Below are 18,716 nucleotides of genomic sequence, written 5' to 3' on the forward strand. Positions count from 1 at the left end.
GTAGGGAAGCCCTTAGAAGTCTAGAGGGGTAGACTTGGAACTTGGAAAGGAATAGAAGCAAACCATCAAACTAGGTTACCTCCCTATCAGTGAAGTTTGTGGAAAATAATCAAGTCGTTATGATCAAGGTTGATCATGATGCTATGCATCTATATCAAATAGTAACAGTAGGTCAATCCTCGATTGCGCCTTCATTCCAAAATTATGTGTCAACTTTATCCTCTACAATGATGACTTCTACTTATGTCGTGTCCCCTAAAAGGAAAGCCAGAAAAGTGAAGAAGTCTCAAGGGAGGAATCATCTAAGAAGCAAGATTCCTTGAAATAGGATCCTCTTAAAACAAACCTCTCAGAAGTACGGAGCTCTAAGTCTACCTCTACTAAATCATCTTCTAATGAATCATTTTCTCCATCTAAAGTGAATGCATGTTTGGGGGATGATTGGGGTTCTTTGGACATCATTAATTCTCATGTTGGTGAATACAAAGTTGACCCTATCCATCTGAGATTTCCTAAGATATCATTCATGTTGACTATAAAAGATGATTAGGCATCCATAAAGCAAGGTGACACTTATCATGTTGACCATTGGTTTAATACTAAACCTCCATCTTTTAAAGAGTTGTGTGATATTTATGGTCCAGGATATAACCTTATATCAAAGCTTGGTTATGATGGTAAGCATTGTAGACCTAATGAACAAGGTATTCGGATTCCTTTGGAACCTGAACCTCATCATCACAACAGTTTACTAGGATTTCAACCTACATCTCATAAGGCTAAACCATAGTTAACTTTCAACATGGTTTTTGTTGAGCCTCTTCCCCTTAAGCTTGTACATCCTAAGTATATCGATATTGTGGCACCACTTAATGAGATTCATTTGGATCTCTTCCACTCAAAGGAGTCCTTAAAGAAATTCTTAGGTGTGTTTGTTGAGTTGCCTTCTTATCATCATAAATGTAAATTCCATATTGTTTTAATGCTCAAGCATACTTTGGGGAATCCATTGTGAATGTTGATAAAGAAGCATTTTTATCCCATGATTAAGAGCACATATATGTATCACATCTAGAAGACCATAGTACCCTCATAAAGGGAGAAACTATTAACAATGCCATGGATGATAAAGCTCCTGATAATATTATCAAAGTTGGAAACTATCTATCCTTGGAAGAATCCACAGAATATTTAGATCTTTTGCATCAATTCCCTGATAATTTTGCTTGGTCATATGAGGAAATGCCAAGAATTGATGAATCAATTATGGTTCACAATATTGTGCTATGTTCTGATGCCAAGCCTATGAAGCAAAAGATATGAAAAATGAATCCCAAGGTAGCCTTATTAGTCAAGATAGAGATAGAAAAGCCTTGTTATTCAAGACAGAGATAGAAAAGCTTCTAAAAGCTAGTTTTATCCTTCCTATTGACTACTCTTCTTAGATTTCGAATATTGTTCCAATTGGTAAGCTCGATGGCTGCATCTGAATTTGTATTTAATTTTAGGATTTGAATAAAGCTTCCCTCAAGGATGACTTTCGACTCTTGAATATTGATATGATCATAGGTTTGATCATGGGTTCCACTTTGCTTTCTTTCATGGATGGTTTCTCAAGGTATAATTAGATTTGTATTAACCCAGAAAATTAGTACAAGACTAGTTTCATGACCCCTTGGGGTACCTTTTGTTATGTTGTCATGCCATTTGGATTGAAGAATGCAGGAGAAACCTATCAATGGGCTATGACCCTCATATTTCATGATTTCATCCATAAGATTTTAGAAGATTATGTTGATGATATCTTAGCGAAGTTTGTTATCTACCAAGATCACATTGTCAAGAATCTTTGATCAATATTTGAAAGACTTCAATTGTATAAAATGAGACTAAATCCTCTTAAGTGTGTTTTTGGCATTGATGCTGGAAAAATTTAGGGGTTTATTGTCTCATGTTAAGGAATTGAGATAGATACCAACAAAATCGATATAATCATTAACATGTCTCCACCAAAGAACATCCCTCAACTTCGTAGTTTGCAAGGGAATATTCAGGCCATTCACAGATTTGTAGCTCAATTGGCCAATCATACCCTTCCATTTACACAACTGTTGAAGAAAGATGTACAATTCAAGTGGAATGGAGAGTGTCAAAAAGCCTTTGATTCTATCAAAAAATATTTGGCTAACCTTCCTATCTTAATACAGGCTATGTCAAATAGACCCTTCCTTTTGTATATCTTTGCCTCATCTCATGCTTTAGCAATCTTGTTGGGCCAACATAATGACAATGGTTTAGAAAGTATAGTAATTACATTAGTCATGTTCTCATTGAATATGAAACTCAATATTTTGCAATGCAAAAACAATGCTTAGCTCTCATTTTTGCAACATGGAAGCTAATGAATTACATCCTTCATGCAACTACACGAGTAATTATTAGAACAACCTTCTTAAACATCTCTTTTCAAAATACGACCTCTCAAGTAGATTGGCTAAGTGGGTAATGTTGCTTTCTGAGTTTGATCTAAAGTTCATAACTCAGAAGTCAATCAAAGGGTAGGCTATCACTGATCAATTGGTTAAGGCCCCTTCTGTCAAATCATTTCCTACTTTAGATCTCTTCCCTGATGAAGATTAGTTAACAATTAGTCAAGAGCCCATATGGGATATGTACTTTGATGGATCAAGATGTCAGACTGGCTCAGGTGTGGTGTTGATCTCACCTAAAGGAAAGGCATCCCTCTTTGCTTTCGTCTAGAATTCCATTGCACTAATAACATCACCAAGTATGAAGCTTTGATTGTTGGCATTCGTGTCTTGATTGCAATGGAAGTGAGACATATTTGTATTCATGGGGACTCTGAGCTTATTGTAAATCAAGTCATAGGAGCATATCGTGTCAAGTAGTTGAAATTATTTCAATATAAGGATCTAGTAATGACCATACTAAAGTATTTCACCACTTGCATTTCCGATGGCATATCTCAAAGAGAAAATAGTCATGTGGATGCAATGGCAAGCACTACTTCCCTTGTAGGCCCGAACTATGATTAGAATGAGTATCATTTTGTGGTACAAGTTCTTTGGTCTCTTGTTGTATCTGTTCAACTTGAGTTTTATAGTTTTGTGTGTGCTCATGTAGACTCGGAAGAGTGGTTCACACATATCTTTAACTATCTCGAGAGTGGGAGTTTTCCTAATAATGCTAGCAAGAGTGCACGTGTTTGGATTCGAAATCTTGCTACTCGGTATATTCTCTTATCTAATGTTCTTTATCGAAGACCCTATAATGGTCTCCTTCTACATTGTTTGACAAAAGCTTCTTGATACCTCTCGCCCTTTAGGAAGCCCATTTAGACTCGAGAGGTGGGTACTTTGTAGGTAGATCTTTGGTTCATAAATTAATCCACATGGGGTATTATTGGTAAATGATGGAACATGACTCCTTTTCTTTTGTTAAAAAATACCCTTAATGTCAACAATATAGTAATCTTATTCAAGCTCCTACACAGGAACTCTGAACCCAAGTTTCTCCTTGGGCATTTCAAACGTGGCTGGATATTATAGGCAAGGTATCTCCTCCTTCTTTTAAGGGTCATACCTTCATCATTACTACTATAGATTACTTCACAAAGTGAGTCAAAGCTATACCACTAAGGTCCATCGTTGCTGATGTAATTTGTAGATTTCTCCTAGATAATATCATTTCTTGTTTTGGTTTACCTGCTACCCTTATGTATGATAATGGTACACCATTTAAGAACAAGGAAGTGAAGTAGTTTCTAGAAAAAATTATATTCAACATCACTTCTCTACACCATACTATCCTTAATCTAACAGTCAGGAAGAAGCATCCAACAAGACTATTGAACATATCTTACATAAAACCGTTAGTAAACATGGTAAAGATTGGCATACACAATTGATTTATGCATCATGGGCCTATTGCACAAGTGTTCATGCAACTACAAAAATGAAGCCTTATAACCTTGTGTATGGCAGTGATGCAATCATGCCCTTAGAGTTGGAAATTCCTTCATTGAGAATTTCTCTTAAAGGGCTTATTAACGATGAATCTTATAGCACTCTTCGTCTTAATCAACTTGAGTTGTTAGATGAGTATTGCTTAAAGGCCCTTCAACATCTCCAATCTTATAAAAAAATGTTTATCCAAGCAATATAACCAGAGTGTCCTTCCTCAAACTTTCAAGGTAGGTGATTTGGTTCTTTATGAGAGTCAATGTGCCACCCAATCAAAGAGGCAAATTTAACCCGAATTGGTTAGGTCCTTACATCATCACCTCTATCTATGGATCTAGTGCTTATAATCTAGCTCATATGGATGGAACACCTATTAAAGAGCCTATGAATGCCCTACACCTGTGTTGATACTATGCATGGGAAAGCTTTGTGTGTTGTTACAAGCATAATGCTCATTTTTCTGAGGATGCTTTGCTATAACATTTCTCCATCAACACAAATCTGTGTGTGTGTGTGTGTGTGTGTGTGTGTGTGTGTGTGTGTGTGTGTGTGTTATGGAGTAACTATGCAGATGCATGTCTATGTGGGTGTGTATATGGGTATCATAGTCTTCTCTATCTCGAAAGCATGTATACAAAGATTATCATAAGGTTTAATTATGCATGTCCAAAACATATGTAAATTAAATCATGATATACATCTATTATAATAATCCATCACATGAACATACATAATTAACATACAATAGCAAAAGAATCCATCGATGATAACACAAGATATGGCCGAATTGAAAAATCATATGTCTATATATATATATATATGTCAAATGTCCAGTCTCAATGTACATATATCACATCACTATAAAAATACATGATGTCAGTACATGTGTCTATGGAACTACATCAATACATATGTATATATCAAAATAATGTTGTACATCTTTATAAAAAATATTGATATATACATTGTCAAAACTGTGCTTGAGACCCTCTGTTGGCATGAGTCCCTAAGCCTGTTGGTGTCTGAGGATCCTGATCATGGCGTGAAGGTTGTCGAACTGATGTCGAGTGTGACCTAGCAGCTATGGTGCTCCATGAGTGGAGTCCTCTAAGCTCCCCTCATAGCTTCACAATGGTCTCTCTAAGTGTCATTAGCTCCTCTCGTAAGGTGGCCTCCCTTTTTCGTGCGGTATCCAGGTCTCTCATCAGCTGGCGCACTTTGGGATGATCAAGATCACCAGTTGCGCCCCGTTGTGCTGCCACAACCTATCACCGAAGATCATCAACTTGGCTCTGCGTAGCATCACATTCCTTCTCGGCACTCTTAGCTCGTATCACTGCCTGGTCTCTCTCTCCAATAGTAGTCCGTAGCTCCAACAGGACCTAGTCTCTCTGTCCCATCATGGTGGTTATCTATGTTGCTCCCTGCACCAACTTAACTCGTCCCTAGACTCGTATGTTATCCTAAGCCGTGCTACAAGCTTGAACAAGTGTGCATGTCTCCCTGTTGACTAGAGAGATCAGTAGGACAACAAATAGGACAATGTCTAATAGCGCCCGATGGATAAAGCTCAACCACTTAGCAATGCTCTCTACAATCATAAATGGTACACCAAAGTCAACGTCTCTATCATATTATGTACATCTCATATATCAAATCAATAGTATAAAAGCTATATCATACAAACTAAAATCACAACACATAACAGGATCACCCCTCTATAGAAAATGGATTTGATAAGAGGCTATAGAGACTATCAAGCAAAAGGAACTAGCTTTACACAAGACTCGTCTATATTCACACCCCAAATCACCTCTATTAATGTTGTCAGTGGCTTTCAAAATGAATTGGTATTGTATTGGTTTGAAATGGCAAACTTCTGACTGTGATAGTGGCTTCTCACCAGTTTCGATACCTCCTATTCAAGTTGTCTCCGATTACACCAAGAATTGCTTTCAAACTGTTATAGCCAACCATTATATATATGACCAGTTCGAATCAGAATGCTCTGGGGTGACATCCAAGGCAAATAGCCTCCAGGGGTTTCGTTCATCTGTGCGTCATTCCTAAGGCTTATTGAGCCCTCTTGAAGCCCTCATCGACATTGCTAACATAGAACCCCAATCTCCTCAGAGGGACCGTCCAGTTAACTATCCGATTCCGCCTTCTTAATGGATTCGAAGTCCATGTTCAACTGTGCTCCGAGAATCACCAATCTGGCATCCTACCAAATTCCTCAGGACTGCTTCAGCTCCCTCCGTAATTGAATTATAGTTTCAACTCAAGGTTGCATTGGTACGGGGGTACTCGGAGACGTTGGAGACTGGTACCGGTACGTCTATTTTTTCAAAATGGGAGATGGGGGTACTTAGACGCTAATTTTTTTTTAAATATAATTTAATAATTGATAGAAAATCTGAAAATATAATGGCATTGAACTTTCAAAATAAGAATTAACATTCACTTTGAAGTTTAAGTACACAAATGTTAAATTAGTCAATTCAAAATGTCATACAAATGTCTGAAAATGGGGCTCACGTCGGTGGTTTTTGCTTCTGCCCATGCATCGAGTCAAACTTTTTGACATTTGCACATGTTATTTAGGGTGGAGACAGGAGGGTTCATTGACGTGGAGTCTCCCATGTGTAGAGACGTCTCCTGAAAGGTCTCCAATATGGGAGACGCGTACCAGTGTCCGGTACGCATTCTAGGGGATTGGGTACGGGTACCCATGCAACACAGTTTCAACTTCATAACCAATTCCCCCAATATTTCCCAAACTTTCTTCGGATATTATTACCAATTTCCACTTGATTTGAAATTAATCCTATAAAAACTCAAATAATAAGACTACTTACTATTAAAATATAGCATTATTTCTTCAAGATAATCCATCAGATATTTTAGTAACTAGAACTCTAATAAAAATATTTCAATAAATATATAAACTATTTCACAAAACATAATCTTCATTAAATTAAAGAGTTTTCTAAAATTGTTTTATCTTAAATTCTACAATATCTCAAAACCTACGATTTGAAATCTTCTTGAACTTATTTGTTTACTTTTCTTATCCTTCTAATGAATACTATAAACAATCTTGTTAATATTTGGATAGCGATAGTTACCAAATGGTTGTTCTATAAATATGATAATCTTTAAATATTTAGCATTATGTATATTGATTAAGATATCAAATATACTTACTTGTTTACTTGTTTTCATCCATGGTATATTTGAGTACCATAATATCGAGCATTATTCGTACTAAGTTAGAGGGGCATTATATCCTCCCCAACTAGGACTCTACTTACTCCTGGAAGTCACAAGAATCAGATGGAAACATAGCACATATTAGTCTTGAATTCATTTACTTGACATCCAAATGTGCATTCGTTGAGCTCATATACATATACAACTTAGATCAATACCCCATAGAGCATGTTACCCACAATACACACATATTCATCACCATTCATTAAACTATCATTAGCTATAATTTTCAACTTCAATCTTGATACTAAAATTAGAGTTTTCCTATCAACCATTCATACAAGGTGCATCATTTTCCCAAATGCAAGGGTTCCATTTCACTCAATTTCATTCAAATTACAATCATTCTCATAGTATCATGTAAAGATGAGATATTAAGCTACTCGATTTTAAAAAAAAAATAATATCACTATTTTCAAGTGTTATTCATCATTTTAGGATTCATTATGACATGATATAATTTTAAAATTTAAATTCCATAGCATCATTGACATCCACTTTCACAAAATACAATGGTCTTACATTTAAACAAGCATGATCATCCATTCGTACCATTAATATGCAACAATAACACAAAAAAATATGCATTGAACACATATGATAAAAAATTCATACTCATCCACATTACTAAGAAGTGCACAACACAAGGCTACATGAGCATGTCCAATGCTTGGTCATATAATAATATGCCATAGCTACATCCATCCTCCATACTCTACCACCCATAATCCTCACTTCACAGATAGCAGCTTGATGGTGTTCAGACCATGCACACATATTGTGAGATCCTCCATACAAGACCATTGTGCCCTACCTCTTGTTTGTGTAAGGTGTTCAGCCCCTAAGAGAGAGGCATCACACATGGGTAGGTAGTGGATCCTAGCTGCATAACAGCCTCACATTCCCCCATCCTCAAAGGCTCCCTACGTTTGCTTCCTCATATACACTCAACCAGGACTACCTCATATGGTCTTGGAGAGGATTCACATTACGACACATGACCAGAACTCGAAAACAATAAAGGTAAACTAGTTTAGCTACCAAAATATGAATTAATAAAGAAACATAAAGCATCAATTTCGACCGTAAGACAAGAAAAATCCATGGAATTTACAACACTAAGTCAAATGTGCAAAAGATCTCATGCTTGTGGCTAAACCTTCATAGTCAAAGATAAACAAAGTTTGCTGGTCCACACAAGAAAGAAAAGAAAGGTCAATGGAATTGCACACCACAACACTATGTGACTATGAATAACCACCTCATGAGGAAGGAGGGAACAATGTTTGGCTATTGCAATAGCCCCTCAAGTGGTGTGGAAAGAGCACGCCACCCCACATGGCATGGCAGTGTGCACCTTGGCATCACCCCACATCATGTCGTCACACAACATGGCCCTAGCCCAAACAAAACTAGTAGGTCACATGGCAATGTCCTCCACATCCCGCATTGTGTCTCAACATGACATGGCGATACTCCAAGCAAATAAGGCACATAATGGATGTATCTCGCATGGAAATGTACCTCATAGAGAAGGCACACGCAGGTTACACCCCGCATAGAGATACCTCATGGAGAAGGCACGCGCTGGTTATCGTCGTACCCAGAGGTATACATGGATAGGGCCCACCCATATGCCTACTGATGTAATAATAGTTAAGCAACCATGGGCGCCCCTCTACAAGTGCAAGTGTCTCCCTATTGCTCTGCATCATGTAGGAATACATAACATACATATGTTCCTTCACATATCCATGTACGTGGCATCATGCTCTCAAGATCAACTCTCTACCATTAGCATCATGACATCATCACCTAACACTGTATCAGAACATCAACGGGCTGTGGCATCGTACCTATTGCATCATGTCAGAACATGTGTAGATAAAAAATCCATCTCAACATGGATAATAAATCTCCCTCCACATGTTATACTCAAACTATACATAAACATTAAGCACATGGCCATTTGGGTTATCTTGGCGGTCCCTCTCACCCTAGACCCTGGCCCACAAGTGGCAACACATGTCATCATATAGTCCCAGTGGGTTATCCTGGTGGTTCTTCTCACCCTAGACTCCGACCCCCAAGTGGCAGCTCATGTGGCAATAACACACCTTTCATGAAGACAAGGTAAACAAACCTCCAAGAGATACCATCAATATTCTCAAGAACAGTGGGGATTAGGCTGGCACATATGAACCATACAAGTTGCTCCATCATAAGGGGAAGCATTGAGTATACTTTTTATATACTTTTCCTTAAATTAGAGAAGTTAAAGTCGCTTCGTGCTGCCATTATTTGTACGTTGGTCCATACTATTTGAGGAAGTTGTGAGTGTAGCTACCCTTTCATGTGCCCTTCACATGCTGACTTACCAACAACCTATGGGTTGGCACTCAGTAGGGTAACAAATATGTAAGCAACATATAGCTAGTATGGTATTCCCATACCCATAAGCAATCATAACCTCCATGGTTGATTACTTCATCATCCCAGGGGTACACAAAGCAAGCACAGGCTTATCACAATACTCAACAAAGCATTGGTACTGATTTATTCACATTTACAGGGAGTACATAAACAATGCTAACATTATCACAATTAGTAACATTCATTAACTTTCACATATACAAAACAAGCATTATATTTCAATCTTAGTGCTCCCAATCATTGTAAGGTTTATTTTCTTTTTCCCAGGATTGTCTTTCATCATTCATAATTTATCACCTTTCTTAACAAAGCTATCTATACCAAAGTCATCAACATATCAAACGTTTTCCTGGTGCCATGAGAATTTATAGTTATGGTTACTGAAGCTATGTGAATCTGACCCCCAAACAAGCATTGTATGAAAATTTGGATTGTGGAATGCTAATGCACAAAGATGACCCCACTTGAATGCTTTAAAAAATCTAGATGCCACACCCATCCGAACATGCCATTTCAGTGCCCTAGAAAAAATACTCAACCTAACTTTGAAAGCCCACCATTGAGTAGATGAGTACATTGAGGTGCAATGAAAAAGTGTGCTAGATGAATTTGCCAAACTCCATTATATATGCAAGGTAAATTAGTCACCAAAATTGGCCCCCCTGAAATAAATTTTTACAAAGTCAATCTGGTTTTGAAATCATCAAACTGAATGCAAGGCAATACATGAACCTTCAAAGAATCACATGCATCAGTTTATTCCACTTGGACAACCACTTGGCTTTGAAATATCAACCTTCAAAGTTAGCTCTCTGACAAACTGAAAATCAATTTTCTTCATGGGCACATCAAATTTTGCAAAAAATTAGGGTGCTAACAACTCCTTAATCAACTTTAACTTATCTTGATCCTTCTTCCTTACCACTTTTGAAACCTTATCAATACCTCCTTTCTTAATGGTTTTTGGCTTAAACTCTAGCAAGAGGGGATATTTTTCACCTCACCTTTTGATCTTAAATCAATTATATTTTTTGAAATATCATTCATGCTTCCTTTGGCTCCTTTTGCAATAAAATCTAAGGGAATATGATCCTCCTAAACTGCATGTGTATCTGAGGCTACTTGAATCCTAATATCCTTATCAAGGCAACTGGACAAAATATTGTTTCTAGCCAAAGAAGGAGTTTGTAATTCAGGAAGAGAAAATAAATTAGAAGACATAATTAGCGTGTTACTTGGTCTTGGCCCTTGCATATCCTGGTTGACTCTATTGATACCTTGATCTATTATATTTGTATGGATTTCAAAATTTTTTAGAGCATCATTTTTTTTAATTGAATTCCATTTAGATATATCCTTTTTTTGATAGGAAACCATTCTTCCTTTGTTACGAGTCTTCATAAGAATAAATCATTTAAGTTTGGTTATTCAAAAGTAAATGAAGCTTTTCCTTTTGTATTTCCATTTCCTTTCACCCTAACACCACTTTGTTAGGGGAAAGGGGTCATATAGACACATTTTAATTTTTTTTATCTTAAGATGCCTACAATCATGAAACACACAACATCTAATGGGGGGGCTTCATAATCCACCTATTGAATCCAAATTATGTTTCCCAGTCAAATTTCCAAAGAATCTAGAAAAGGATTATTGAAGTTAGTCTCAACATAGATACATTTTTATGTACTAACCTTTCTCTCAAGAGTTTGATGAGAAGGGCCTAAGGATTTTCCAAAAATAATAGCTATGAAGGATATTTGAACTCTAGAATTCCATGGGTAGCCTATGAAGGATAACCCAAACAAGAAGTTCAGATGAAAGCTCCCCCCAACAAATCAAAACTGACATGCCATGTCTTGATGAACAAACATAATTAAGTGTTAAAATTCAACCAATCTTCAAAATCTTTATGTCTAGCCACCATTATAATAAATACTAGGAAGAAAAAAGCCATTATCAGCCAAAACAACTTGCAAATCACCTTTAGGTTGCTATGAATTATGAACCCAATTTTCTAGAAAAGGAAAACTAGCTTGGAAGTCGAGGAACTTATAGATCAAAGCATGTTTCAGTAAGTAAATCACATCACCAACAATAATTTGTATTGATAACCATGATGGGTTATTCAGGACACTTTTTTAGACATCCATTTAGTTTGGGATTAATCTGTATCTATAAAGTGGAAAATTTGGGGCTTAACAAATTCACCACTTGGAAAGGGGGAAATCACTAAGCTGATTTTCACTTAGGGAAACTTTACATTCAAAAGAGGGGTTGAATCTACTAGATCCAATCCTAAATGATGCAATAACTGAATATTAAGTAGATTGGTTGAAATTGAAATGTGTTTGACCCTCTTTTGTAAGTTGAACAAGTAAAGTGCTAGAAATGAAGATAAAGTATGAGAAAACAACGAGCTACAGATTTAGGATTCAGTCGTGCACCTGGATCTGAGAACCTTGAGATGATTCAAAGGTACTCTACGAAATTTGTGAAAAGTTGCAGGGACTGTGTGTTTGGACAGGGGCACCCTCCAATCGGTCCTCTGAACTTTCCGCACGTCGAAAAGGGTTTTTTCGTCTCTGCGAATAAAGCTTAATTCCAGAAGTATAGTTGCTCACCTATTTCCTACACACAGAAAGAAGAAGAAAGGGGTTGGGAATAGGGGTTTGCCTAAGTCAAGCCCCGGTTTGGAATCAACCTTGAAATAAATATTGTGAATGCTTAAAATAAATGATGGAAAGGTATACCTTCAAATATGCAATAGATGATGATGATGCTTTGCTTCTTGGATGTAATCACATATGTTGTATGAAATGGCATGAACATAACAAAACCATAACACACACACATGCTTGCAAATGAATGATGTAGTGTTGCTCCAATGGATAGATGAAGAATATGCAGCTTGAGGAATGCTAGATAGTGAATGCTTGAATGTAGTCTCCTTGCCTTCTCCTCCTTGTCATGCTCTCACCTTATGATCGTGTGTTATGATGCTATATCAAAATGAGAGGGGAAGACCTCCTTATATACTTGCCTATTGTCAAATATTTAATTTTCTGACAGAGGCCGACATAGGGGATTCATTTCCCACTCAAAATTGAGATAGGGCCTAGGGGCCAAGATAGGTCCTAATTAGGGAGGACCAGGGCGCCTTGGTCCTACCCCAGTTTGGGCTAGGATCAAGAGCTATGCAAGGTGCAAGATGAAAACAATGAGGTTTAGTTGCATAGGGGAGGCATAAAATGGGTCCCGATCAAGCATGGGGATGAGACTGATAAGGTGAGGGCCCAAAATGCGGTCAAAATTGCAAGGGGCACAATTTTAGGATGCTACACTATCATTTTATATGTCTTGGCATCACATGTATCTTGCATGAGAAAATTTATCACATTAAAATGCTTAGATGTTGAACTCTCATCCATCTAAATATACTTTAAATGAAAAAGGTAGGGGTCCACCTGGACTCCTCAAGACTAGTCCATGAAAGCCATCAAAATTAAAACAAACACTAAAACAATAAAGGGAGAGCAAGGAATAAAAGGCTAATCACACATGCAAAACCCTCCCACAAGCAAAAGGCAAACACAAAAGCTTCCATCTTATAAAATAAAACCCTACACCAACAACACGAAGCTATTTTGCATAAACCCCCAAAATATTTGTTAAAAAATCCCCAATTCGCCTATAGAAGAAACATTTCGCAAAGTAAAAAAGGTGAGCCCACAAAATCTCCATTCACAAAACCAATAACTTAAGAATAAACAAAAAAGGGAACAAAAGCGACACCGAGAGAATCCATGGTCAACACAACAACAAAGTGTTGTTTGCGGTTCAGGTCACTAGGAGCCCACACCAGCAAGCCGCCTTGATCTCCATTGCCATTGTTCAAACCTTAAGTTCCTTGTCGTCAACTATCACCTAACTTCAAATAAAGAAAATAATTATATTATGTTTAAATTCTACGTGATTATTGACAAATCAATTGAAAAAATTGCATCCAATACATTAATAATCCTACCTTGAGCACTAACTAATAATACAAATATGCAATTTTTAGCATTACAACAATATGAGTTTCAAATAAATTTTTACCAATGAAAGTTCTTGTTGTCTAAGGTTCTTTAAAAGAAAAATCATGAATATTAATGAAAAATTATTATTACACGGAGTTCTACAATGACAACACGAGGATTGAAAGATTATGTCCATAAAAACAAAATCCTCTTCTCCTTACCCAATTACAATAGACCTTTCCTTATAATTATTTAATAAAATATAATAATAAAATCAAAATATGAAGATAAAATAAGATAATAATATTATAATAAAATCATAAAAAATAATAATAATATACTAATAAAAATTAAATTATTCATATAATTAAAATAATATAATAATGATATTTTTAAGTATAAATTCGAACGTTTTCTAATAGATTTCTTTAATTATTGGAAGAAGCACTCTACAACAATATGAAAATTTAAAAATTGTGTACATTAAAAAAAACTGTCTTTATCCTTTACATAACTAGATTTCTTAGATTTCTCTAAATATCTAGTTATTAATTCAAATGTTCGTCAGGATTCCAAATGAAATTTTGCTGAAGAAGGAACTGACAACGACAAAAGGATTTTCATAACCCTAACCTGAATCTTGTAGACGCTCTGCTCTAAAAGTGGCCATGGACAAGCAGTAAGATAGACAAGGATAAATTTTTGGTTTGACAGGGGAGTGATTTGAAAGAAGCCTTCAAATTTTTTGGACAAAATGAGCAGTCAATTCGGGCGATTATTTCAAAAATCAAATTCAAGCGTTTCCCTGCAATGCGGAAACGCCCTGCAATCCTCCGTCGTCCGCCTGCGAGACAAAATTTTCCTCCTCGACGCGGGCCTTGCAGCTCCCGTCGCCTGCACGCATGACGAGCTAACCAGAGTCCCCGCTAACCACAATGCCAGGTTCATCAACAGGATAGGGTATCTCGATGTAGCAGGTGGCAATTCCAGGTCAGCAGCCGGCCTAAGCAAGGCAGGCCTTGCCGACGTCAAAATGGGGGGTCAATTGCCGGGCTCCAAAATTCTGGAGAGATTATTTGTGGATATCGTGGCGGGGGATCAGGTGGCAAAAAGTCGTGCAACAATGCGATTGAATGAGATGGTGGGGTTTGCGGATTCCGTGCCTGGCGAGCCGCAGATTATATCTCCCTACAAATTCAGGCAGCACAGGGCCTGGATCGAGTTGAATAAGTATTGGCGGAGGAATAGGAAGGTCCAGGGCGTTGTTCTTGGGAAAGTGAACAGAGGTTACGCCGTGGCCATTTCGGGCTTTGTGGCGTTTCTTCCGCAGAGTTTGGGGAGGAATAAGAGGATTGTTGATAAGTTCGTCATTGATGAGCTTAACTCCAAGTCGATGAACTTTGTGGTGAAATAGATTGCTACAGGTAATTTATTGTTATGTTTTAGACGGTTCCCTTATTAATGATGGAGCGATGCAATAATGGGCATTTTTTCCCTATTGGATTTTGACAGAGATTTCTTGTTATGAGTATTCTGTTATGTAGGTTAACTCGTCTTTTTTGTTATTTTTTTATTCTCTTAATGCTGGTAGAAAAACAGGATTGGGAAGTGTTTTTTTACATTGATCAGGTTTTTTCTTTCCCACTAAAAAATGGTGATTGAGCCGCAATTTATGAAGCAAAAAGTAAAAAACAACTCTTAACCCCTAAGAACCTTGAATGAGTTTTGCATTAGGGAAAAATAACAATGCTTATTTGATTTTCAATACAAAAAGAAAGGAAATAGGAGAAAATTACCTCCTTATGGGACTTATCTTTACCTCATGCAAAGGGTAGGGCAGTGGCATAGTAGTCATCATCATCGTCCTCACAATTAGCCGAAAATTTGACAGATATGGTAACCTTTATTTAAAACTGTGTTCTTCTTAACCTCTTTGGTATTATCCTTTTTCTGACTCTTGCTCTTCTTCTTACAATGACATCCTTCTTCAACACTCAAAACACTTCTGTAGCTTTGTAAGCTTTCCAAATAGATAAACATAAAAAACTTTGAATTGATCAATGCCTGAAAAAAGTCAGGGTAGTTGTTTGTTGTGATTATTTTTTAGAATTCAAAAAATTCAGAAAACTTCGTTTCCCTGCGGACAGACTATTAAGTGAACCTCTTTTCTCCATTCCGACATGTCTTCATATCCACAGCTGATAACATGAATAGCTTCTTTCATCAAATCGAGATTCACAGATTGAGGAGTGTTACTATCTTCCGTTAGAGTTGCTGCAATCAACACCGATGATGATCAAATATTTTCTCCAAGCTCTTTTGGGACGTGAGCAAAGATTTTCCATTAAGTTACTGGTCTTCGTACTGGTCCGGGTTTGGGTTTGAGGGTTTCATTGTCAGGTTTGGTTTTGGGTTGGTCTATACAAAAGCATATAATAATCTCAGAAACATATACATATTTGCTGCAATAATTAAGCTCAGAATACATCACACATAGCATCTCATATTATACAATAAACAAAACCACCATATTAATAGTCAAATATTAGTCAAACTCGAATGTCATGATATACATTAATGTCATGTCCTTGCTATGAAAACATTGCTTTTACAAGACCAATCACAGCCTCAATTAATAATAATGCTTAGGTGATTGAATAGAATACATTAAGAGGCTGACTAGGATAAAATAAAAGAAAAATGATTAGATAAAATAAAATATACTAACATCTCATTGCTGAGAGGCTGACAAAGATTCAAGATTATAACATATTATTATAAGGGGCCGACCAAGTATCATGGAATTAAATCAGGAGGTTGACGGATATTAATATTTAGGCAGTGGTTATCAAATAGCATAAAAATTAAAATAAAAGCCAGTACCCCATTATGGAGTGTGACTCTTTGCAAAGGGATAGTAAGGAAGACGTGTGACCCCTCTTGTGAAAAGATATAGAGAGAGAATTGGATAAAAAATATAGAAGAGGAGAACATAGATCAAATGAGCAGATCAGAAATTCAGATCATTTGTAAGGATCAATCAAGTGGATTGTTCATTGATTCAGCAGAGTCTGAAATATAACCAGTAATAAATTCATATATAAGTCTGGCAAGTTGCTCAAGAATTGTTAAATAAGATTATTCAAAAAATCTATTGCATATCCATCAAGAGGTATTTTGTTAGCAATGACATAGTGAATTCCTTGAGCAATCAGTTTTTGAGTTAAAGGGAGTGTCTTTAAAATAGGAAGGATGCCCCCCCTACCAAGTCCACGAGAGATAAGAAGATGGCTCCCCTCTCATACTCTTTTCAAGTTGGCTAAGAGTTGGAAGGATGGTCCACCTTCTATGCTTTTGAGGTTGATCAAAGAGGATGCCCCCCTACAAGGTGGACTGGGAGTTGTAAGGATGGCCCCCCTTACATGCTTTCGGCAATATTGAGGATGACCCACCTTCCATGCTCTTGAGTTGATCAAAGAGGATGCCCCCCCTACAAGGTGGACTAGGAGTTGTAAGGATGGCCCCCCTTACATGCTTTCGGCAATATTGAGGATGACCCACCTTAATATTGCTATTTGCAAGTATTTCCAATGAATTCATTATGTGCTTGGCTATGAGGAATATGTCGTGCATCTGAATTTTAACGATGCTATGATATATTGATTTGAATACTAATGATGCTTGGATAAATATATCGATTAGGTATTATCATAATTTCTTGATGCTTAATATTTCTGATATCAGTTTTTAGTGATTAATATTGTTTGAAGGCCTAAAAACAGGAATATCATAAGAGACATTACAGTATCAGAGCTTTTATCCTGCTAGTCTGTAGGGTAAAGAATAAACAATGGATGCATTTTAATCAAAGAGATTTGAAGGTCTAAGAAGGGATCGATAAACTCAGTCAAAAAATGATAGGTCAAAGTGTATAATGATGATATGATATACTAGGCTTATAAGTAGATGACAGTGACCAAGCAACAATGACAAGGTATGAGGGATCTTAATACCCCCACATGTCAGTAGAGGCCAATAAATGATAGTGTTGTGTTTTAAAGTGACAAAAGGTAAATGAAAACCAAGAGAGCCAAATGATTCATTACATGGCAGTAATGTTTACTGTTGAAGAGGACAGTGATCTCCAGGTCTAATAGGGAGTGTATGAAGTAATGGAAACAGGATAAGGTGTTGTTCACAGACCTGTTAGGAAAGTGGCAGTGGGTATGCAGAGAAGTATAGGATGTGTTCCCTTATGAATAACCATGAAAAGTATGAGATATGAATACATCTCACAGACCCTATACATGTCAAGGAATAGTGGATAATAAATATCAAATGCAGTGACAATCTTATGAAGGTACAGATGAATATTATATGATAAACCTGATATTCACCATAAATGACAGTGGCAAGATGCTAGTAAAGGAAATATAGGAGGTTGTTGATTGAACATGACAATATTAAACATCTTCTACAGTAGCAACCACCATGAAAGGCAGTGAACAGAAAGTGTTTCTATACACTTGTTGATGTGTTTTTTATGCACATGCGAACACAGAATAAAATACCTAAAGGGTACCTTATCCTCTCTTGAATAAAGTCTCCGAATGCTGAAGATGTCGCGAAAAGGATCAATTGGGATGACTTCAAGGTTCTTTGTTGTAGGATCTCTACGTGTGGATAAGCTCTCTGTGGTATGATGTGATTTTGCTGGAATCACAAGGGGACTTACACTTGATGACCTAAACGTCTGATTTGCTGGAATCACAAGATTTTACTAGCCTAGATTTTTTGAAAAAAAGGAAAAAAGGATGAGGGCGAGGGAAGGATCTAATTCTGACACTAAGAATGTAGGAGCAATGAATGATCTTTGATGAAATTCTAACTAAGTCTTGTTTTGACATCCCGGACCATCTCCACAAGATTAGTGCGATCTTTGAAGGAAAGCTTTATGATGTTCAGATCATCGCTACAGGCATAGACACCATCAGGTTGATGCATATCA

General features: G+C 36.9%; 1 protein-coding gene across 4 annotated transcripts in view; it reads left to right on the forward strand.

The window, feature by feature from the left end:
* Window positions 1–14,220: 14,220 nt before the first annotated feature.
* Window positions 14,221–18,716, forward strand: part of LOC131076938 (small ribosomal subunit protein bS1m) — a 52,555-nt gene continuing 48,059 nt past the window's right edge. For 3 of the 4 annotated variants that reach the window (XM_058014291.2, XM_058014290.2, XM_058014292.2), the window contains exon 1: window positions 14,221–15,132. In XM_058014291.2, the coding sequence (XP_057870274.2) occupies window positions 14,463–15,122 (660 nt within the window). In that variant the 5' untranslated portion in view covers window positions 14,221–14,462 and the 3' untranslated portion in view covers window positions 15,123–15,132. The remainder of the gene's footprint in view (window positions 15,133–18,716) is intronic. The other variant, XM_058014289.2, reaches the window with a different exon arrangement.

This window comes from Cryptomeria japonica, chromosome 10, assembly GCF_030272615.1.
Source record: "Cryptomeria japonica chromosome 10, Sugi_1.0, whole genome shotgun sequence".
NCBI classification, from domain to species: Eukaryota; Viridiplantae; Streptophyta; class Pinopsida; order Cupressales; family Cupressaceae; genus Cryptomeria; species Cryptomeria japonica.